At 33.2% G+C, this 24461-nt stretch overlaps 1 protein-coding gene across 3 annotated transcripts in view; it reads right to left on the bottom strand.

Moving 5' to 3' along the window:
- LOC105203446 (coiled-coil and C2 domain-containing protein 1-like) overlaps positions 1-24461 on the bottom strand; it is a 105127-nt gene that overhangs the window by 3508 nt on the left and 77158 nt on the right. For 2 of the 3 annotated variants that reach the window (XM_026139868.2, XM_026139870.2), the window contains exons 10-11: positions 16226-16264; positions 15759-15849 (exon numbers count right to left, since the gene is read on the bottom strand). In XM_026139868.2, coding sequence (XP_025995653.1) covers positions 15759-15849; positions 16226-16264 — 130 coding nt within the window. The remainder of the gene's footprint in view (positions 1-15758; positions 15850-16225; positions 16265-24461) is intronic. The other variant, XM_026139869.2, reaches the window with a different exon arrangement.

Below are 24461 nucleotides of genomic sequence, written 5' to 3'. Positions count from 1 at the left end.
AGGAGCGCACCTCGGGTTATACCAAGGGAGAGGGCCCGGAAAGGAGCGCACCTCTGGGTACACCAAGAGAGAGGGCCCGTGCAGGAGCGCACCTCGGGTTATACCAAGGGAGAGGGCCCGGAAAGGAGCGCACCTCTGGGTACACCAAGAAGGAGGGCCCGTAAAGGAGCGCACCTCAGGTGACGATTCTCGAGATCGAAGGGCCCAAAAGGAGCTCAGCCTCGATCGGAGGATGCGTGCTTGACGGGTCGCGTATTATATGCGCTCGGTGGATGCATTTGACTCCCGAGAAAGCGGCCGCCTAGCGGCGGCGCCTGAACTAGCGCCGGCGCTCACGCCCACGCTGGCGCCCGCGGCTTGCCTGCGCGCTCGCGCGCGCGCGTATGTTGGTGGCGGATTTTGGTTCGCCACATAAATAAAATGCCTTATCGATCATAATTAAATCTTACAATTAATGCTATATTTATTGTATGATTTTATATACCTTTTCAAATTCACGAAACTGCACTTCAAATAAACTTTTGGTCTTAAAGCACAGTTTTGACAAGAGAAATTCGTCAGCAATGAATCACCGATTTTTAAAAAATTTTATGAGTGTGTAGTATTCACTCAAACCTTTACTGTAGTAAAGCTGTAAAATGCAGAAATTAGACATTCTCGAGGAAATGATGGTTAAATATTGCCAGCACCTATAGTACCGTTATAGAAGAACGATTATCGAGTCAGCGGCGTAGCGGGCAGCGTTAAGACGTTGATTGCTATGCTCGGAGTTTCAAGTTCGTTCCCCGCGGATAAGACCTGTTTTCATTTAAATTTTATTTTTTAAATTGTTACATATAATTTTTGAACCGTTTTTAATTATTTAATATAAAAAAATGTTATTTTTTTTTAATCAAGAAATGTAAAAATGCTCATTATTAAGGCGGCATATATACTTAGAAAGATCAAAAAAATTGATTTTTTTTATTATTACATATTTATAATGTGTAATATTTCGAAAATGTCTAGTAAAAATTTCACGTCAAAATTCCAAAAAATAACAAAGTTATAGCTGTGATAGTACTTTGGCGCGCCGCTGAGATAGTGTGATTGGACCACGGCCTATCCCTTCGGTTTCGTGTCCAATACCTCAGTAAAGATGCATTATTGGAGCGCTGTGTTGATGGCTATACTCAGAACAGCAATAAAAGTTTAAACAATATAATTTGGAAAATACCCGGGAAAAAAGAATTATATCTGTCGAGATATGATTATATTTGGTTTATCAGATCTGGCCAGATATGCAAATTGTCTCTATCTGACCAGATCTGAAAGATCTAGCCAGATACAATCAGATATAACCAGATATAATTATTTACAGAATTCAGATCTACTAACAAGGGGAGCACCAGAGATTGTCCCCTCCGATTTCGTTGAACTTTATATATGTTATAAACCTATCCTTCTACTAATTCATCCTAAAGTAATAAGATCCGCCTCTCAAGCATTCGCGAGAAAAACGCGTTTAAAGATTTACGTGTGCGTAATGTACCGTGTAGTAAAAACAGATTGACATCTAAGCAGCGTAGCCTAGTCGGTAAGGCGCCTGACTACAATGCTGCATATTACTGGTTCGAATCTTACTTTTTTCATTTTTTTTTTTTTTAATTTCCTTGCAACGTACTATTGTGTGTGGTGTATGTTTTTAAATATTTAGCCTATAAAATAACTGTTTTAATTATACAATTAATTATATTTCAGAAATTATAAAATTCATCTATTTATTAATGTTTTTAAGGTTTTGTGAGTATTAGTTAGCAGATTTTCTGCTACTAATAAACTCTTGCAATAAATAAGAGCGTTTGTTAGGTTATTTTTCATTACTTCATTTTCATTCGGCGGAGATTCCGGGCTTGAAATATTTTCTTCTGCACTGGAACTTGTTGGTTCTTGCATTTTTATAAATGATATATTCGCACTGCAATTTACACACGGTATACTCTGAACGCTAGCTACTGCTCGAATGAACCCAACGGTCTCAAAACCGTTTAAACGACCTTATAGTGTTACAAAGAAAACAAGTTCTCAGGTAGCGTGCGTATAACTACACAGATATCCTTGCCAAAAGGAACCGCCTGTGTAGCCGAAATTCGTTGCGATAAGAAGAAAAATCGTGGCAAAAATAATTTGAAATTTGTTTAATTGAATAGAAAATAAATTTCAACATATAATTAATAATATTTTATTAACACATTCTAAAATTATATAATAAAATCATATTATTTTTTATTCACAAAACCTTAAAAACATTAATAAATAGATGAATTTTATAATTTCTGAAATATAATTAATTGTATAATTAAAACAGTTATTTTATAGGCTAAATATTTAAAAACACCACACACAATAGTACGTTGCAAGGAAATTAAAAAAAAAAATGAAAAAAGTAAGATTCGAACCAGTAATATGCAGCATTGTAGTCAGGCGCCTTACCGACTAGGCTACGCTGCTTAGGTGTCAATCTGTTCTTACTACACGGTACATTACGCACACATAAATCTTTAAACACGTTTTTCTCGCGAATGCTTGAGAGGCGGGTCCTATTACTTTAGGATGAATTAGTGGGAGGATAGGTTTATAACATATATAAAGTTCAACGAAATCGGAGAGGACAATGTCTGGTGCTCCCCTTGTAAGATCTAATTAAAAACAAAGGAATAAATTATGAAGGAATGTTATAAGGAATTCCTGCCAAAAATGTTCAATTAAAACCAATTTAAAAAAAAAGTAATCCAAATCAATCGAGATTTCTGCACCAAAAATACGGTATTAAACTCGATTAAAAATAAGATCGAAACCCAGATAGATTTATTAAGACAGAATACATTAATGTAAACGTAATAAATGTTTAGTTTAAAATAAAGATATTTCTTGTATCCTTTTCGTTAAAAAAGATTAAAAAAAAGATTATATTTGAATTAAACATTTAATTTATGTACAAAATTAAATAATAATACAAATTGTTATTTACATGTAAAAATATAAAATTTTATGTAGAACAGCGCTCCACACACACACGTCACGTTTAGAAAAGAATAAGAGCGAGTATTCGCGTCTCGAGGTTACAAACAGCTCCTAAAAGTTTCACTGAAGTATGAGCTGCGGAGTCGGCCGCGGTGGCGCTTAGATATAACGCCTGTGGCCGCACTCGACTCACAAGAAGATTCCTCGCGACGTGGCCACCTAGCGGTAGCGCCAGCACTCTTTTGTTAAATTCATTTCAATCCAAAATTACAGGATTTCATAAATTATTAGGTTGTTCAGAAAGTAATTCCCTTTTTTTTTGAAAATGAAAGACGATTTTTTTATAGTGAATAAATATTTTATTAAATTATATATTGTCCATTCTAGTCCAATACCTTTTGCCATCTCTCTGGCAGTAGCATGATTCAACGCTCATAAAATTTTTGTTCTTTGCTGGCAAAAAACTGATCCAGATGATTTTTTACTTTCTCATTCAAAGTCAAGGTTTTACCATCTAAAAAATTTTGTAGAGACCGGAACAAATAATAATCAGAAGGTGCCAGATCTAGAGAATATGGTGACAGTATATCCCATCCAAGCTGTAAAAGCTTTTGACGAGTTACCAAACTTGTATGAGGTCTCGCATTATCTTGATGGAACACTACACCTTTTCTATTAATCAATTCTGGCCTTTTCTGTTTAAGTGAATCATTGACTTTGTCCAGCTGATGACAGTACACTTCAGAATTGATCATTGTGTTGTCCGGTAGAAGCTCAAAAAAAAAACGATTTCTTTGAAATCTCATCAAACAGATAGCATCACCTTTTTGATAAATATCGGCTTTCAAAGTGCTTTGAGCCGGTTCATCTTTTCTACTTCATGATCTCTTTCGTTTAACATTGTTGTAAACAACTCATTTCTCGTCCCCAGTAATGATGCGCTTCAAAAATGGATCATTTTTTTACGTTTGAGAAGCAAATCACAAACGTCAACGTGACGGCACAGATTTCTTTCCGTAAGAACATGAAAAACCCATATGTCAAACTTTGAGATTAAACTTAGGCGTTTCAAATGATCATGAACGGTTGAATTCGATAAACCTAACCTCTCAGCAATCTCATGAGTTGTTATTTGCATCAATTAATGCCTTTATTGTGTTTTTATCAGCTTTAACTGGCCTTCCAGAACGTGGTGCATCTTCAATATCAAAATTGCCGGATCAAAATTTTGCAAACCAGTTTTGGCACTGGTGTCCTGTCAATACATCTTTTTCATACACGGATAATTTTTTCTTGCTTAAACAACATTTTTACCTTTTCAATAGTAAAAAAGTAAAATATGCCTAAAATGCTGCTTTTTATTTTCCATATTTGATAGGGCACCAAACAAAAACTACTGCGTGGAATCAATCGAACTTTTTCACAAGCAAGCCTTGCTATATCAACTGTCAAAATATATAATGATTATGCGGCTTAAGTGTGAAGTTGCCCTCTGTTAAGAAAAAACAACTTACTTTCCAAACAACCCAATACAATTAAATCGAATTTTAATGCGATGTGACACGCTGAGACGCTGACAATTCTTGTGTGCCATTTTTAAATAGAGATATTTTGGTGACAACACTATAAATCACGTTAACAAATTTGTAAAATGTACAAAAGCTATGCTTTTTTGGCAATTAATAAACAACCATCAAAAAAAAGTTTTCACACAATTTTACAAATTAGTTAAAACCCTGATAACCAAATGACCGTAATCAGATGACATTTTGCTGTCACTTATTCCGCATTCAATTTCATTAAACTAGAACCAAGGTGTTTCCACAAACTATCCATTGTTCTGACGTCATTAAAGTCTTCATTTAAATTCAGCAAATTGCCAGCAAATTGTTATCATGCGTGCACTACATTCAACTAATGTGTTTGATATCAAAATGTCAGCAAGTCATCAACATACGTGATATCTACACATAAAGCTTTGTTGTCGGCAATTTGATTACTACCCTAGTAGTAATTTTCTGCAAAACTGCAGTAAATCTTGCAGCAGATTCTTGAAAGATTCTGCCAACCAGACGATCTGCTTCCTCATTATACTCAATTCTTCTGAAAGATTCTGCAGTCAAATTCTTGCAAGAAATTTGTATATATCTGCTGCAATATTTGCAAAATTCTTTCAGCGGAATATTAATATAATATCAAGATACTTCCCTGCCAAAAATGTGCAATTAAAACCGATTTAAAAAAATGTAATCCGGAATCGATCGGGATTTCTGTACCAAAAATATAAAATTTTATGTGGAACAGTGTTTCATACACACGTCATGTTTTAAAAAAAATAAGAGCGAGTTTTCGTCTCGATGTTACAACATGTAGCTCCTAAAAGCTCACTGAAGTATGAACCATGGTATGAATTGAGGAGTCGGTCGCGGTGGCGCCTACATATAACGCCTGTGGCCGCACTTGACTCACGAGAAATTCCCCGCGGCGTGGCTGCCTAGTGGTGGCGCCAGCACTTGCTTGTTCGCGTCTTGTGTGGGGTTTTGCACACAGCGGGACCGAATATTGTCATGTCACCAAATTGTCGATAATAAGCTGCAATTTAGAATCTTTAACAATATTCACCAAATATTCTACTTCTTGTAAACTTTTAATATCATACGTGCCATCATTTTGTTGACATATTGCTGTCATTATGACATATACGAATGCAAGCTCATGACAAGCCGACAGTTTGCTATCAACATGATATGTTATTATTAATAAACGTTTGCTCTTAACATTTCATTAACTGATGTTATGTTTTTGCTCTCCTGTTGCTGACTCAGTTTCACATTAAATGCTGTAGCCAACAAATTGCCTGCAAATTCACAACAATACATGCAATGCATTAATTTGCCCGATGTGCTGAATTTAGCTTGGTTATCTGGGAATGATTTACAATATTATGTTATCAATATAGCTTTTTATTTAAAAATGGCACGCAAGAATTCTCAGCGTATCATTTCTCGCTACTAATATCAGAATTCCTAAACTTCAGATCTATTTATAATATTTCGAGATATGCATATCTGACCATGGTCAGATGTAAAGTATTTTGGGTCGCATTTGTTTAATATAATTATATCTAAAGATCTGACAATATCTATGATTGATTTTCAGTGATACTGCAGTCATCTGGACTGTTTCGCTAAAATCAAATGATAGATATTGTCAGATCTGAACAGATATATCAAATCTGGGTTATTCCCGAAAATATAGAATCACAGATATTATCAGATCTGAACAGATATGTCACATCTGGGATATTCCAAAAAAATTGAATCGCAGATATTATCAGATCTGAAAAGATATGATCCGATTGAAACCATTAAAGAGTATAATATATGCCACATATGGTTATATATTGACATATATGATTGATCTGCGTAGGTATGAAAAGTCATATCTGACAAGGAAAGTGCGTGAAGTATTAATTGCGAATGGATATAAATTATATATTATTAGAAAAGTGTTACCGAGTAGAGTTTAGCTATGCAATATTTCGCTTGAATGACGCCTCTAGAGCGCGCTGTGCGCAATAGAAGTTAAAGTTATATAGCATTTTATACAAGTCCGACAACGTTAAAATATCTCAAAAATGTCAATTATAGCGAAAAATATGTAAAAAACAAAGTAGAACTTAAAAAGTTTGCCTAATGATAACAAAAGTTGACTTTGGATGAAGTTTCCAAATTCATATAAAGATCAAGTTGCCAGGTAAAAGTGCATAACAGGGGAGCAGCCTCTGACGACCTTGACCTTGACATATGTTATCAAGGAGAAGGTCCTGGTCAACTTTTCTTTATAAATTAATCGACGCTCTCGTACAGTTTTCGAGATATACTTGGTGAAAGAAAAAAAACAGTTTTTCTTAATTATTTCAGAAAATATTTATTTTACAAAAAAATGTATTAGATAAAAAATGAAGCTTACAAAAAACTCTACAAATAAGGTTCTATACATATTTTATCTAACTTCAATACTTTAGTCGTAAGAAAATTGTTTTAAAATAAGTTTTTCTTTAGTAAAATTTTGAAAAAGCTACAGCAGCTAAAAATTAAATAAACGCGCAATTTTCCTATGTATTTTTGGCTCCTGAAAACAAATTTCTTATTTAAATTTGGCGATCGGCCATATTTCAATCGTCATCTTGAAAATACTAAAAAAATTACATACACACACACACACACACACACGCGCGCGCGCGCGCAATGAGGGAAGGGATAAGGGAGTCGGTCTACAGCACCCACCCCGTCGGTAAGGGACCTCGCTTTACAACCTATCTCCGATTACTTTTACGAACGTTACCATTATTATTATCATTTTTTTCTTTTTCTTTTTCTTCTCTTTTGCTTTTAAAATGATATAAACACGATTTATGTTTTATTAAATAGAGCATTAAACATAGTAATTTTTGTAAAATGCGCGGATGAAAAGCGATTTGGAGTCAAAAAATACCGCAGAAGTGACGAGCCATGGAATTCGCCTCCACGTGCAGGCGTGAACACACATGCACATGCTAATGCCGACAAATACTTGTTAAATTTGAGGATTTATAATTCAAAAAGTTCTCATCGAAAAAATGTTTGCAACCAGTGTTTTAAAAACGTTTCAACATTAGTAAAAATAATCTGCAAAGAAATAGAGAGATTAATTTAAAAAATTCAACTGGATCCTTATATGAATTTGGAAACTTCATACAAAATCACCTTTTGTTATCATTAAGCAAACTTTTTAAGCTCTACTTTGTTTCTTACATATTTTTAGCTATAATTGATCATTTTCGAGATATTTTAACGTTTTCGGACTTTTATAAGACGCTATATAACTTTAACTTCTATTGCGCACAGCGCCTTCTAGAGGCGCCATTCAAGCGAAATATTGCACAACTAAGCTCTACTCGGTAAGACCTTTCTAACAATGTATAATTTGTACCCATTCGCGATTAACACTTCGCGCACTTCCCTTGTGAGTATATCTAATCCAAAATGTAATTTGATCTGCTGAGATATAATTTGATCCGGTCAGATCTAATTTTTTTTCCCGGGTAGCCTCAAAAACAGCGGTGCTACTACAATATAAATTGCTACTTGCATATTCAACGGTATAACTTCAATATTATATATTAGTTAATTAAATTTTCTATGCTCGTATTGTAAACATATTAAATAAATTTAAGGCCGAGAAACGAGCAATAACGGTTGTCACATATAAAATATTTATTCCGTTACAAAGTCAGTGGGACGTCGTTTCGGACTTACTTGTCCTTCTTCAGCCGTGTACAAGTTATTTACATGATTTCGGATCGATACAAATTAGATTCCTCCGTATTGAGTGTATGTCCGGATGTTACAATCTGTCCGTCATTTTTACAATGTTAACATGATGCAGATGTTCCGTAACGCTAAGTCACTGGTGAGACGACGTTTCGTAAATGCGTGTCTCTGTGTGCAAATTTTAGTGTCAACCAGTACCATGATAATAACTTGGTCAGACTACAAAGGTAAAAATAAATAATGATAATTTAGACACAAGTAAGTCCGAAACGTCCCATTGACTTTGTAACGGAATAAATATTTTATATGTGACAACCGTTATTGCTCGTTTCTCGGCCTTAAATTTATTTAATATTAAATATTAGCATTATGGGCATTTCTCTCGGACCAATATACTGCGCGCGAAGATGATCGCCGTATAGCGCACGCCGAGGTACGCATGCAAGAACAAATAAAAGAAGCGCGAATACGTCGTCGACAACCAAATTTAGACGATATGTACATCGCATCTATTGCAGAGAACTTGTATTATGGGCCTGGAATTGACGACTCTGTGTAAGTTAAAAAAATTTTATGTTTTATTAATAAAACTATACGAGGTGTGTTCAAAAAGTATCGCGAATTTTGTGTTTTTTCAAAAATCATTTATTTATTCATGAATATCTATTTTGTCCCCTTCAAAGTAATCCCCATGAGATATTATACACTTGTGCCAACGGTTTTTCCAATCTTCGAAGCACTTCAAAAAATCATTTTTTTTTATCTTGTTCAGCTCCTCCTTCGATGCCGTCTTTATCTCGTCAAGCGTAGCGTAACGTCGTCCTTTCATGGGCCTCTTCAGTTTAGGGAACAAGAAAAAGTCACAGGGGGCCAGATCTGGGGAATACGGTGGCTGCGGCATCATTAGTGTGTTGTTTTTGGCCAAAAAGTCGCGCACAAGCAACGATGTGTGAGCAGGGGCGTTATCGTGGTGCAAAAGCCAATTTTTGTTCTTCCACAAATCCGGGCGTTTCTGGCGGATTGCTTCGCGCAAATTGCGCATAACTTGCAGGTAATATTCCTTATTGACCGTTCTACCCTGTGGCAAGAACTCATGATGCACCACGCCCCTGCAATCGAAGAAAACTGTCAGCAAAACTTTCACATTCGACCGAACTTGGCGCGCTTTTTTCGGTCTTGGTTCGTGCGGCAGCTTCCATTGAGATGATTGAGCTTTGGTTTCCACGTCATAACCATAAACCCACGATTCGTCACCAGTTATGACCCTCTGGAGCAAATTTGGGTCGTCGCGGACAGAGTCCAACATCTCATTAGCAATGTTCATGCGATGCTGTTTTTGGTCGCAATTGAGCAATTTTGGTACGAATTTCGCGGCGACCCGTCTCATGCCCAAATCATTGATAAAAATCGAATGGCACGAGCCAATCGATATGTTTAGGTCCTCAGCAACTTCTCTAACGGTGATTCGACGATTGGCCAATACCATTTTCTCCACTTCATTAATTTTTTCGTCTGTTGTTGAAGTGCTCGGGCGTCCGGCACGCTCTTCGTCGTTCACATCTTCTCGGCCTTCTGAGAACATTTTGTACCACCGATAAACGTTGCTTCGGTCCAAGGTAGCTTCTCCGTATGCCACAGTCAACATTCGGAATGCATCCGCGCACTTAATTTCGTTTTTCACACAAAATTTGATACAGGTTCTTTGATCCATTTTTTTGAATAGGTAAAAATCGAAGACGATCCAAAACACGTGCAAGCAAAGCAGCTGTCAACAATTAAGTGAACATTCAAAATGGCCGAGCTTGTCGGCATAAGTGAGAGACATGAGTACCAACATAACGCCACAAAAAGATCGAAATTCGAATATACGTAACCCGCGAAAATTCAAAATTCGCGATACTTTTTGAACACACCTCGTATATTGAAACGCGTTTTTTTCGAATTCAAACACGTTTTTCTCGAAACGACATTTTTCAAACTGGTACCAGAAACATCTCGACAACCACTCAACCAATTTGCTTGAAATTTATAGTGGCTATTCTACACATAATTATCTATCGCGTAAGGGTTCCTTTTTAGACCTCATAAATTTTTGGGGGAGAGGGAGCAAGAAAACGAATAAATTTTGTCTTAAAAATCGCAACGTTAAATTTAAAAGCCTGCCTTATTGTCAAAAATTGATATTTTTGAAATCGGCTACAATACGCCAAAGATATATTTTATTATATATATTATATATTTTAACATTCCATAAACATTTTTTTGTTTTAGTTGATTTTTGGCGAAAGTATATCTGGTACCGTTTTGGGAGATTTTTTCAAGGCTGCCTCTTTACAACATTATATCTCCGACATTTTGCGCAATTTTTTAATAAAAAAAATTATGAAGTTTCATCGCAATGTATATTTTTAACTAAAAAAAATCCCAATTCGGTAACTCCAACAGTTTCCAAAAAAAAAATTCCAAGAAATTACATTTTTTGGCCTCCTAGGTGTATATGTCCCCTTAATTAAATGAAAATTTCTCATAAATGCAAAAATATATTTGCAATAAAATTTTACAATTTATAGAAACGCTTATTTTGACGTTGTTGAAACAACAGTCATTGTAAATTTTTATTGCAAATATATTTTTCTGGTTATAAGAAATTTTAGTTTAATTAATAATAGAAGAGCATTTTAAATTCCTTGATATAAAAAAATAATATTTTATATTAAATAATTAAAAACGGGTTTAAAAATTATATACAACAATTTAAAAATATAAGATTTAAATGAAATAAAGTTTTATCTGTGGAAATCAAACATGGGACCCCGATAAGCGTAGCAGTCAACGTCCTAACGCCGCACATTACGCCGCTGACTCGACAATCGTTATTCTGTAACGGAACTATAGGAGCCGGAAATATTTAATTATCATTTTTTCGAGAATACCTAATTTCTGCAACTTACGGTTTTACTACAGTAAAGGGTTGAGTGAATACTACACACCCATAAAATTTTATTAAAATCGGTGACCCATTGCTGGCGTGTTTCCCTTGTAAGTTGAACAAGAAATAATAATATCACGTTAATAAATTAAAAGCCAATTTAGTAATAAATGATACTAACAAACATTTAAAAGATGTAAGAATCCCTTCCCCCTAAAAAACTGTGAAGAATTTATTACGAAAAATAATATCTCACAAGGAAACACAGGGAAGTGTCCGCCTCAGATTAAAACGAGTTTTTAATATGTTGTAGTACAGATAAAAATAAGGGACACGTATTTTTTTATACGTGCCCATACGCACTTTAAGGGGGTGAAACACCCCTTTGAAGAAAATCGGTTTTTTTTCTTTCGAAGCGTATGCCGTCGAAACTATAAGAGATAGAAAAAAATGTTTCCAATGAGAGTTGAATGGCTCGAAGAGTAATTTATAACAGCGTGAAAAAAAAATTTTTTTTAATTTTTTTTAATACTTTGCCCCACCACTTACCTATTTTTTTTCAAAATTTTTATTTTTTTTATAAGCAAAATAAAGCTTATTTTATTACGAATTCAACGGTATATGATAAAGTTACGATACAACATTCCCATTTTCCAAAAATAATTAAAAACCTCTCTATACGCACGGTACGCGCACCCGTCCGCGCGTTCGTGCGCTACGGAAGTGACTCCCTCCGATTTCGACGTGCCTTTAATATGTTGTACAGATTAAAATAAGGGACGTATTTTTTACACGTGTCCTAATACACTTCTAAGGGTGAAACTCCTTTGAAGAAAATCGGGTTTTTTCTTTCGAAGCGTGTACCGTCAAAACTATAAGAGATAAAGAAAAATGTTCTCTATGAAAGTTGAATGCATGTTTTTCTCGCATAAGATGACAAAAACATTTCGAGGACAGTCTGTGTCTAACATGAAAACGCAGACATTGAGAAAAACATTTACTACAAAATAAAACGACACTACACTAAAGAATAACAACAATTACGGTGTTGTAAGACATTAATTTCTTGTTTAGAAAATAATATATAATTAATATAAGTTAAACATTTATTTACTAGTCTACATGATTTGACTAGAATATTTGTTCTTTTCAACATTTTATAAATAAGGAGACTTGGACAAAAAATTATTACTCACACATTCCATACCTTCACTATCTAACGCCAGCTCATCAACTAACAACAAGAGAAGTAACATAAAACTAATTAAAAAATTAGTTAGAAATTTCATCTTTTATACTGCATTTATACAATTCAATTAAAGATGTCTGTTAAGTTAGCGCCCTCACCACAAAAAATCGAAACGCCATCTATGCCAAAATTAAGTGCATTTTATGTGCTAATTATGTACCCAATTTGAAATTTTTGTGCTCAAGCAGTTTAGCAGGAAAATGAGATTGAAGGTGGGGGTGCCAGCTTAACGTTAAGCCAGCACCCACTCATATAAATAATTAATAAAATAAAAAAATAAATACACTAGAATTAAGTGCTTTTTATGTGCTTTTCAACGATATATAAATAAATGTTCGTACTCAATCTCTTCGACCAGAAAATCGTCCAGAAAGTACAAATACACATTAATGAAACAAGAGTAAAGTACCAGAAAGAAAGCAATTCTGAAATTGATTATAGACTTAAAATATTCTCCTATTTATGTGCTTTCGAAATATGCAAGGATTTTTGTGCTTCAACCCCTTGATCGAAAAACCGACCCTGAAGTGAGCACCCCACCGTTCAGCTACGAGAGTAAACTACCAGAAAGAAAGCAATTCTGAAATTGATTGTAGGCTTAAAATATTCTCCTATTTATGTGCTTTCGAAATATGCAAGACAGGATTTTTGTGCTCAATTTCAGAATTGCTTTCTTTCTGGTACTTTACTCTTGTTCCATCGAGTGTTCCATTAATGTGTATTTGTACATTCTGGACGATTTTCTGGTCAAAGAGATTGAGTACGAACATTTATTTATATATCGTTGAAAAGCACATAAAAAGCACTTAATTGTAGTGTATTTATTTTTTTATTTTATTAATTATTTATATGAGTGGGCGCTGGCTTAACGTTAAGCTGGCACCTCCACTTTCAATCTCATTTTCCTGCTAAACTGCTCAAGCACAAAAATTTCAAATTGGGTACATAATTAGCACATAAAAAGCACTTAATTTTGGCATAGGTAACGTTTCGATTTTTTGTGGTGGGGGTGCTAACTTAACAGACATCAATTAAAGTGTTTATTAAATTCCATTAGTGTAGAAATATGCATAACCACGCAACTGGTGCGTGCACTTTGGGTCATTTCCTATCTTGAAATAGAATGTTTACGTCTCGGCAGTATTGACATGTATAGATTCAAGAGTTACGTATGTAAGGAAATGACCCAAAGTGCACGCGCCAGTAGCGTGGTTATGCATATTTCTACACTAATCGAATTTAATAAACACATTAATTGAATTGCATAAATGCAGTGTAAAAGATGAAATTTCTAACTATTTTTTTAATTAGTTTTATGTTACTTCTCTTGTTATTAGTTGATGAGCTGGCGTTAGATAGTGAAGGTATGGAATGTGTGAGTAATAATTTTTTGTCCAAGTCTCCTTATTTATAAAATGTTGAAGAGAACAAATATTCTAGTCAAATCAGTAGACTAGTAAATAAATGTTTAACTTATATTAATTACATATTATTTTCTAAACAAGAAATTAATGTCTTACAACACCGTAATTGTTGTTATTCTTTAGTGTAGTGTCGTTTTATTTTGTAGTAAATGTTTTCCTCAATGTCTGCGTTTTCATGTTAGACACAGACTGTCCTCGAAATGTTTTTGTCATCTTATGCGAGAAAAACATGCATTCAACTTTCATAGAGAACATTTTTCTTTATCTCTTATAGTTTCGACGATACACGCTTCGAAAGAAAAAACCCGATTTTCTTCAAAGGGGTGTTTCACCCTTAGAAGTGTATTAGGACACGTGTAAAAAATACGTGTCCCTTATTTTAATCTGTACAACATATTAAAGGCACGTCAAAATTGGAGGGAGTCACTTCCGTAGCGCACGAACGCGCGGACGGGTGCGCGTACCGTGCGTATAGAGGTTTTTAATTATTTTTGGAAAATGGGAATGTTGTATCGTAACTTTATCATATACCGTTGAATTCGTAATAAAATAAGCTTTATTTTGCTTATAAAAAAAATAAAAATTTTGAAAAAAAATAGGTAAGTGGTGGGGGAAAGTATTTAAAAAAATTTTTTTTTTATTTTTTTTCCGCTGTTATAAATTACTCTTCGAGCCATTCAACTTTCATTTGAAACATTTTTTTCTATCTCTTATAGTTTCGACGGCATACGCTTCGAAAGAAAAAAACCGATTTTCTTCAAAGGAGTGTTTCACCCCCTTAAAGTGTGTATGGGCACGTATAAAAAAATACGTGTCCCTTATTTTTATCTGTACTACAACATATTAAAAACTCGTTTTAATCTGAGGCGGACACTTCCCTGTGTTTCCTTGTTAGCCAAAAGTCGAACTTAAGACCTCCCGATTTTTCCGGGACGGGTGTTTTAGTAATTCGATCACTGAGGTATATAACGATATTGCTTGCAACAACCAATTTTAAGACCGAATATTTATTCGGCGTGCAGTTTTGTGAACTTGAAAAGATATATAATATCACACATTAAATATCAGAACTAATTGTAAGATCTAGTTTTAATTAATAAGGCATTTCGTTTATAATGTATAAATTTATTGCAATAAAATAACACCTCTGCCAGAATTCAAACCTGGATCTCTCAACAATTCCATAAAGGTATATATCTTGGGATGTCGAATTGGTAGGATGCCCTGGTTATCGCAATAAAATTATTTACAATTTTTCCGGGAAGAAAGATTTTATAAACGCTTCTGAAGCATTAATATTATATATTCCGACTTCATGACTTTGTTTCAAGTCCGACAAATGTGCAAGATACAGTTCGAATAAGTAGGAGATTGTAAAAATTAAAAATTATTATTCAACACTAAGAACTGCTATGACTGATAAAGGTCTGCTAGCCTTATGTTTGACAATAATGAATCAGTTTAATATACTGGAATTCAATATTATTCAGTTTTTTTTATGAATTGCGTGTTTTTCAACAATATAATTAAATATTTTTCTTATGATATAATCTATTATTTTTAAAAAATGCACAGAAAAATCTATTGTTACCTTTATAAAATTTCCTAACTTTATAAAAAACAAAATTAATATACTTCTTAGAAGTAGATTTTAAAAGTAATACATTCCACTCACTTGATGTATAATAAATTATTTTTTTTATATTTTTAATTGTTTTAACACTGCAATTATAAATAGATGCAGACGGTTTTCTAAATTCTTCAAAAATAAGATCTTTCTACTTATGTCGTTTTCTAAATAATCGGTTCAAATATGAAAAAATCAATCATATAATTACTGGAAAGGAATCATGTAGAATGCATTGAGACTCTAGAGGTTGTAACTTGATCATTACTGTACCAAGCAGGCTGTCACTTCGAAAGAAACCTCTGTAACATAAAAAAAAATATAAATATATAAAAACACATTATCAAAAGTATTGTTTTGTTTAGAAACTAAAGCATGAAGTATACGTTGTTACAAATTGTTCGCGTGTAACCACTAAATTTATAATATGCGTCATCTAGTATGACAAATAATAAATAAATATATGTATACATGTATATGTACACGCAAGCACGCATGCACGCACGTATGCAAAATCTCTATCAGTACTGTAATAATATTCACAATATTTTTCTATAAACCTTTTTCTTACAGAAAAATAAAAGATAGTATATGTATGACGTCAAAATATGCATTATATTTAAAAGCATCAAAATCTTTCTGTGCATGTAACTTCATAGAAATGTAGGAATATCATACCTGGGATGAGTGCAACACAGGATGGGATTCAGCGAGCATCTGCAAACAACGTTCTACTTTTCGAATATAACATTTTCATTACACAGGTTTTTAATATTTTATCACATGAAAACGTATACTGCATTGGACAAAAGTTTAGAAACGCTTACGATTTTTTCACATCAAAAAGTTTAAGTATATCAGTAAAAAAACATCGTAAAGAAAAAATGCATTTTGAAGAAAAACAATACAACTTTAAACTTTCAATTTATCTACAATATTTAAAATGCATTTCATTATTGTAATATTAAAATAATATCTTCATAATATAAAACAAGATGAAAACGAACAAAAATATTAATGTTGTAAGGTACTTGAGCCGAATAAGGCCCAGTACTAAATAAGGCCCACTTTTAAATTTACCATTTAAAAACCCGCTTCATGTTTGAAATATATGCTTAAAAGATATGTCATAAGAAGTAGATAAAAACTGAATAGGAAATACCAGTGGCAACACGTTTATTCAGTGCAACGAAAGCTTGTAACAAAGTGGGTAAATTAGTTGTTTTTATAAAAATGTGTTGTAAATTTAATAAATATACATTATTTTATGGTTTATTACAACATATTATAATATTATTCAATTTTCTAATTATAGAAAAAAACAAATATGTATATCAATTTTTTGGAATAAATATACCTTTCATAAATAATGTATTAATAAATAAGGCCCACTTGTACATTTATTGTTATAGCCATTGTCATTTATTTATTACGTATGTGACTAGCAACAGAGAATAACGATTTTCAATGATACTAACTTTCCATAAGCTTCCATAACTTTGCACTAAAATAGCCAAAGTTTCTTAAAGTTAAAGTATTAATTATAGACAAAATTAAAAATAATTGTGATGTTTTACTAGTAAAATAGATTTTAAAGGATTTCGTATGTGATTAATAATCATTTTAACACTGAGTTGAAAAATAATATTTAATTCCTTTGTTATTTTCAATTTATTTTTAGTTCAAGCCTTATTAAAAGCACAAGAATTTAATAAGGCCCAATGTCAGAGTTTAAAAACATTTTTTTTCGTTTACTTAAAAATGTTTTATATAAAAAATAATTTTATTTTGGCGAGTGGTTGAAATAAACATTTTATTCTCATTTAGTTGATTTCAATATCTTTGTAAATTAAATTTATAAAAAATAAAATAAATTAGGTGAGCCTTAGTCGGCTCGGATACCTTATAACTCTCGCGATAATATTAAACTTTATATATAGTATAAAACTTTATTTTTAATAAAATGCTTTTAACTCTGAAACTAAAAAATTTGCGAAAAAAAAAGAGAAACAGTATTAATTATAACATGCATAATTTGCATAAACTTTTCAAAACTTAAAAAAATTTTTTTAATACCTCATTTTCCATAAAATGCAATAAAATCTCAAACATTTCCAAATTTATGAACTAAACGAGTGCAAATAATTGAAAGTTTTGATTAGTTCAAAAATTTCGAATCGATCATGTATTTGACTGTTTCACTTATATTTCCCACGAGAATAATCTTGTATCAATGCGTACCAATTCTTATGATTGTTTGCCAATTTTCAAAACTTTTCTATTGTTTCTTAATCTTATAAATTACAATATTAAAAAATTTATGTACCAACAGACACGTTATCTTCATAAATTTTCCTAAAAAAATTTCTATGAATAAGAATGAATTTTAGTGCCAAACAATACGCAACTCGCAAATGAAACAATGCGCAATACAATTGAATTTTTGTAGAATTTTATAAAAATACGTAAAAATTCGCTCATAAAAAAACCTTTGCTAATTTTAGGACACTCTGTATACATATACAGGGTGTTCATTAATAGTTATACCCACTGCCATGCAATTTATATAATAGTCCTTATAAGTGCAGTCGTAAATAAGTCATCTCTTATGGTAAAACGTGGGGACAACCATTAACGAACACCCTGTATATATATACATATACACACTAGGGTGGTCCAATCAAACCGACTATTTTTTTCTTTATGTGCTTTACCGGAAATTGAAAGTATATGTTGCAAAAGTAAATTTTGTTTTTTGTTCAGATATTTAAAAAATGTTTTAGAGGTCGCTGTAATCGTTTAAACATGAAAATCGACATAACATATTTTAATTTTTTTAAATCATATTGAAGCATATCTTGTTGAACTGATCAATGAGATATTGTTGCCAAGAATCAAATATATAAGCTTAAATTTTTGTAGCCAAAAATATTGACAGTAAGTCATTTATTTAATCCTTCAAAACTCGAGTTTTCATGAAAATGTACATTTAAAGGCTTAAAAAATCTATTTTGACCAATCGCAATCGAAAATCGTTTGTGGTATCAGTTTCCTTATTTAATAGAGTATATATTATGATATACAGAAACTTTAACATTTATTGATAGATAGCGCTGCTGTCATAAAATGCTTAAAAAATGCGATTTTTCTTAAACCTGGCCTTCATATCAACACCAGATTTAATTTTCGTGACAAATTTTCGTTAAAGAAAAATATTTTCATATAAAATATACTTTTATAAAAAATATATTTTATAAAAATATTTTATAAAAATATTTTTAAAAATTTTTATAGAAATATTTTTTTATAAAAACTGTTATAAAATATATTTTTCATAAAAGTATATTTTATATAAAAACATTTTTCTTTAACAAAAATTTGTTAAAAAAATTAAATCTGGTGTTGGTATAAGGGCCAAGCTTAAGAAAAATCACAATTTTTAAGCATTTTGTGACTGTTGCGCTATCTGTCAATAAATGTTAAAGTTTCCTGTATATCATAATATATTCTCCATTAAACAAGAAAACCGATATCACAAACAATTTTCAACTGCAATTAGTCAACATAGATTTTTTAAACCTTTAAATGTTCATTTTTATAAAAATGAGCAGAAGATTTGAAAAATTAAATAAATGATTTTCTGTCAGTATTTTTGGCTACAAAAATTCAAGCTTATATATTTGATTCCTGGCAAAAATATCTCAATAATCAACTCAATAAGATATGCCTCAGTGTGATTTAAAAAAATTAAAATATTATGTTACGTCAATTTTCGTGTTTAAACGACTACAGCGACCTCTAAAACATTTTTTTTTAAATCTGAACAAAAAACAAAATTTACTTTTGCAACATATACTTTCGATTTCCGGTAAAGCATATGAAGAAAAAAAAATAGTATTTTTAGACCACCCTAATATACACATATATAAAAATTGTAACTAAAAAAAACCATGAAGAGTATACCACGAGATATAGAAAGAATTCAAAAGTCCCAAGTCATTTGTGATCTAAGCTTTCTGTTCATAGTTATGCGATATTAACGTTTGCGAATCAACGCCCGTCTATAGACAGAAAGCAGGATCGGGAGAGTAGTGGCTACTCTTTGTTCCTACTTTTCGTCTATAGACGAGCGCTGATTTGCAAATTTTAATATGACAACAAACAGAAAGCTCAGACCAAAAAATGACTCGCGACTTTTCGACTTCTTGTCCTGTAGTATATTCCATATATGTTTTTTTTATTACACTATGTATACTCCATACGTTTTTTTAATTACAGTTTGGATGCTATCCAGTTACGCGACACTGTGAAACCCCCAGATAGCAAGTTTCCCGCATGTTATTATCAATTTGAAAAATTTGCGTTGTTAAATTGTCATCTTTTTTTTTGAGGAAAACGGCTTCCAATTCTGCGTAAGATATTGCCAGCAACGCTTGCCGCATATGCAACTTTATAACAAGTTACTGAAAATTTTATATTAATAAGTTCTGTACGCTATTGGTCTTCAGTTGCTTGGGAAACAGTTTCCTTCCTATTGTTTTTAGGTTATCAAGTACAAAAGGATTAACATCTTCATTATAGCAATGTAATTGCAACCAAAGGGAAATTTGTAGTAGTAAATATTTCTCTTTATGTGCCAGGAATGCATTGTTATCTGGGCCAATGAATTATTTTATCCTTGTTTATTATTGACAAACAACAAAGATAAAATAATTCATTGTGTTACAGTGTCGCCTGTGTACGTAGCTGAAAAGCACCCTGTGCGTGTGTGTGCGTGCGTGCGTGTAGGTGTGTGCGTGCGTGTAGGTGTGTGCGTGCGTGTAGGTGTGTGCGTGCGTGTAGGTGTGTGCGTGCGTGTAGGTGTGTGTGTGCGTGTAGGTGTGCGTGTGTGCGTGCGTGCGTGTGTGTGTTGTGTGTGTGTGTGTGTGTGTGTGTGTGTGTGTGTGTGTGTGTGTGTGTGTGTGTGTGTGTGTAGGTGTGTGCGTGTGCGTGTGTGTATGTGATGTAATGTATAGTCATGGAGAATAGTGAAAAGATTAGGTATAAATACAGATAGATATGAGTAGCATGGGTAGATAATGGTGTGGATGGATAAGTGTTTAAGAACTGATTGTAAACCAAGTCTCCTTCTCGGTTATTATATGTGAAATAATTAGTAAAATAATAAATTGATTATTAGTATTTCTAAAATATTACAAAGATATCATCATAATATTAAAATGTCCGCTAAAATAATTCTCAATATAATGCCATCACAATTGTATAAATGTTGTTACTGTAATATTTGTGTAATATTGTGTAAAAGTTATCAGGTTAGTTAGAAAGTCTTTTCATATTTTAAGTAGTTGACACGTCTGCATTCAAAGCAATCTACAAGAGGGCAGGAAAAACGCAATTGTTTTTAATTCATCTAACCTCGCCACACAAACTGTTGCAAACGGAGAGCGCCTGTAAAAACTATTGTGAATTTGTAATAAAATCGCAAAGTTGAATTTTTAAAGCAGCAAATTGGACCATTTTGTTGTACAAATTTAAAAGAAGCACGACAGCGTCTCATACCCATCAAAATTTGTGTAAAGCTTTCAAACAAGATGTAATTACCGTCAATTCATGCCAATTTTGGTTTGAAAAATTTTGAATTAATCCCCTATAACCATTTTTACAACTGCAAAAGTTGGTAACCAATTTTGGTCCACATACGGTCCGCATACATTGGTATTTCCGGTACTATTAGCAGATTTGTACTAAATATACTACAACCTTGTTAGCAATATGACAAATTGGCGGTGAAAAACAAGCAAATCTGTTTGACGACAAATTTATAACAAATATTAAACAAATTTGTTGTTGCAAAAATGTTAACAATTGTCACGCAAGAATGCAACATTATCCCTTTGTCAAAATATACGACAGATTGAAAATTGATAGCAGACAGATCTGTTGTATGTATGATTGACAAATTGATGGCAGATAATAAGCAAGCTTGCTATTACAAAAATGTCAGCATTTATCACAAAAGAATGCAACACTAGTTGAGTTCTGTAAAGCGCATATGCGTATGATGTAATCCTTGTTGATCACCAAAAGTTAAACAGGGATAAAATGTTACATTACGGACATCATTCTCTCTCCCTCTCTCTCCCTCCTTCTCTCCCCGGAATTCGGCCATTATTTTTTTATCAAAACAATTATGCAATGAATTCGTTTATAACAATTATAACAATTAAGAAAGCGTCATATATGTTTCTTTAGTCATTTTTCCCGGTCGATTGATGCAATCAGTTTTCCTCTACAGTTATTTTTAACAATTTGTTTATAACAATTGCAAAATTGATTTTTGTAACGTGTTCTTTACGTCAATAATGTTTTACTATGCTTTGATACTACCTCTAGTTGTTATTTTTTGACTGATCTGACCATGAGCAAGAAAAGGTTTTAATTATTTATATAGTTTATATTAGGGTCAGTCAAATGAAAAACGAGACAGACTGTATAAGCGTGGCGCGGACGTTGATAACCCCTTTCTGTGTGTTTATGGACGTGACCTCTATTGGGAATTAGGGAAGAACGGCGCGAATATTCACCGCTGTGTCATTTGTTTGTTAGACGTGTTCGAAGTGAGGTCAACGCGTCGTGTGTTAAACATCACTATGAAGGGAAAGAACAACAAAGTGTAGTGCGGTTTTTGACTGCAGAAGGGATGTCAGGAAGTGTAATTCAAGCCCAAATGTCTGCTGAGTATGACGAACACAGTATGTCACGTGCGCATATGTTTGTATGGAATAAACAAATTCGAGAAAATCACAGAAAAAGGTTACTAACGTCCGCACCATGTTCATTATACAGTCTATCTCGTTTACATTTGACTGACCCTAATATTAAAAATATCTAAGGCTAAATAATCATAGGGTTAGTAATAGTGTTCGCGCGATATTCAAGACGCAAGTTTCTTTCAGTTCAATTCAGCTTTACTTCAAATATAACTTTTTATTAACGATATCACAAGTGCACGATTTGTTCAGTGTTAGCGTGTTAGATTAGGTTATTGTTCCGAAATCTTAGGTTTGAATCCCGCCGGCGCCGACATGCGTTTTCAAAAATTTATAAAATAATGCGTAATTGTAAAAAGTGAATTAAAATGTTATATGTAAAATAGTAAATACAGATTAAGCTATAAAAATAATAAAATCTGTTAAAAAATAAATTTTTTTGTTATTCTCGGAAACATCAGATTTGATCTGTATTTGATGTCATTCTGTCAGCACGTTTGAAAACAGATTTGGTTTGCATTTGGCATCATTTTATCAACGCATTTGCTAACAGATTTGGTCTGTGTTTGATGCCATTTTGTCATCATATTGTTATCAAATTTGTTCTGGTATTGGTTTCAATTTGACTTCAGATATGTTCGTCAGATTTGATTTACATTGGACATCGTAATACGGATACAGTAGGATACGGTTTTAGTACAAAATTCTGCTGGAATTTGGTGCCAATTTGATATCCTTTTTGCGTACAAAATGTTTGCTGGGATGTCCTTAACTTGTAGGATAAGCCTAGCTCTGGTCTTCGACAAAGAGCGAATCAAAGTCAAAAAAACCCGGGTATTACAACTCGCGAATTCGAGACAAACTTCGGAGCAGCTCACGGAACTATCGTCAACAGCTTCCATTAACTTGGCTTTGTGTCAAAAGTAAACAAGTAGCTCAATGCCGCATGCATTGAGCGACAGAAACAAGCTTCTCTAAGTGACTCTAAGGGTCACATCTCTAAGTGTGTTTCGTTACTCAACCGATATCGTAACAAACCATTTTTTGATCGATTGATTACATACGGCAAAAAGTAAACCTTCTATAATAATATAGTACAGAAACAAAATCGATATAAGCCAAAAAATTCAACTCAAAGGACTTCAAAATAAAACATTTACGGGTAAGAGATTATATTAAGTATGAGGTATTGTCTACTATGAGCTCCTATCAAGAAACCAAACAATCAATACATTTAATGTCAACGGTTGAAAAGATTTCACACAAAATTCAAAGAGCTCCAGTCCCAACTTGTCGACCGTAAAGGTACCAACTGCCACTAAGATAACGCTCCCATGTGAACGCACCCACATTGAGAAAAATCGAAGAGATTAATTAGAGACTATTCGAACATACGCCATACTCTCCTAACCTAACCTAATTTAATCTCACGCCATCCGACTATCATCTTTTCAGACGCCCGGTAAAATTTTTTTAATGGGAAAAAATTCAATTCGGCGGACAAAATTCAAAGAAAATTGAAGCATTTCTTTAATTCCAGGACTAGTGTCTTCTTCAAGAACAAAATTTTTAAGTTCGGAGATCGAAAGCAGGAGGCGTCATTAAACAAAGCGGAAATTATTAAAATAAAAGCGCTTTTCGTGGAAAAACATTTTTTTTCCTTTTTACATAAAATTGTTAAGAGAAGTCTGAGATAGCTTTAGCAAATTAGATAAGCAAAAGAAAACACAGAATTGCGAGAGAGAACAAAAGCACTGTATTTATTAAATACGTTTGCAAGTGTACAAAAGCGTAATGAGATGCGATAAATAGAGGAACTTTCACACTGATCGAAATCAAGCGATTGTCTGCCCGCCAAATAGCGATAGACTGCCGCGCTCCGGAATGCGAGCAGCGAGAATCCACGATTTTAGCGGCCGGCAGCGGCGCGCGGAACCTGCTGATTGGCTCCGTTCGAAGCAGATCACACGAACATGAGCATATTTGCGCGTGATGTTTTCGTAAAGCAACGCGGCAGGCAGGAATGCTCCGAGTCAATACAGGGTGTTTCAGACCACCCGTACACCCCTTTTCTCTTCGCAGGATTAGGACCAATCAAAAATATGTTCAGACGAAAGTTGTAGGGTTTCAAAAGATCTATTCAA

Source organism: Solenopsis invicta, chromosome 2, assembly GCF_016802725.1.
Source record: "Solenopsis invicta isolate M01_SB chromosome 2, UNIL_Sinv_3.0, whole genome shotgun sequence".
Classification (NCBI taxonomy): domain Eukaryota; kingdom Metazoa; phylum Arthropoda; class Insecta; order Hymenoptera; family Formicidae; genus Solenopsis; species Solenopsis invicta.
Note: the sequence above shows the minus strand (reverse complement) of the source record. Positions and strands in the feature narration are given on the sequence as shown.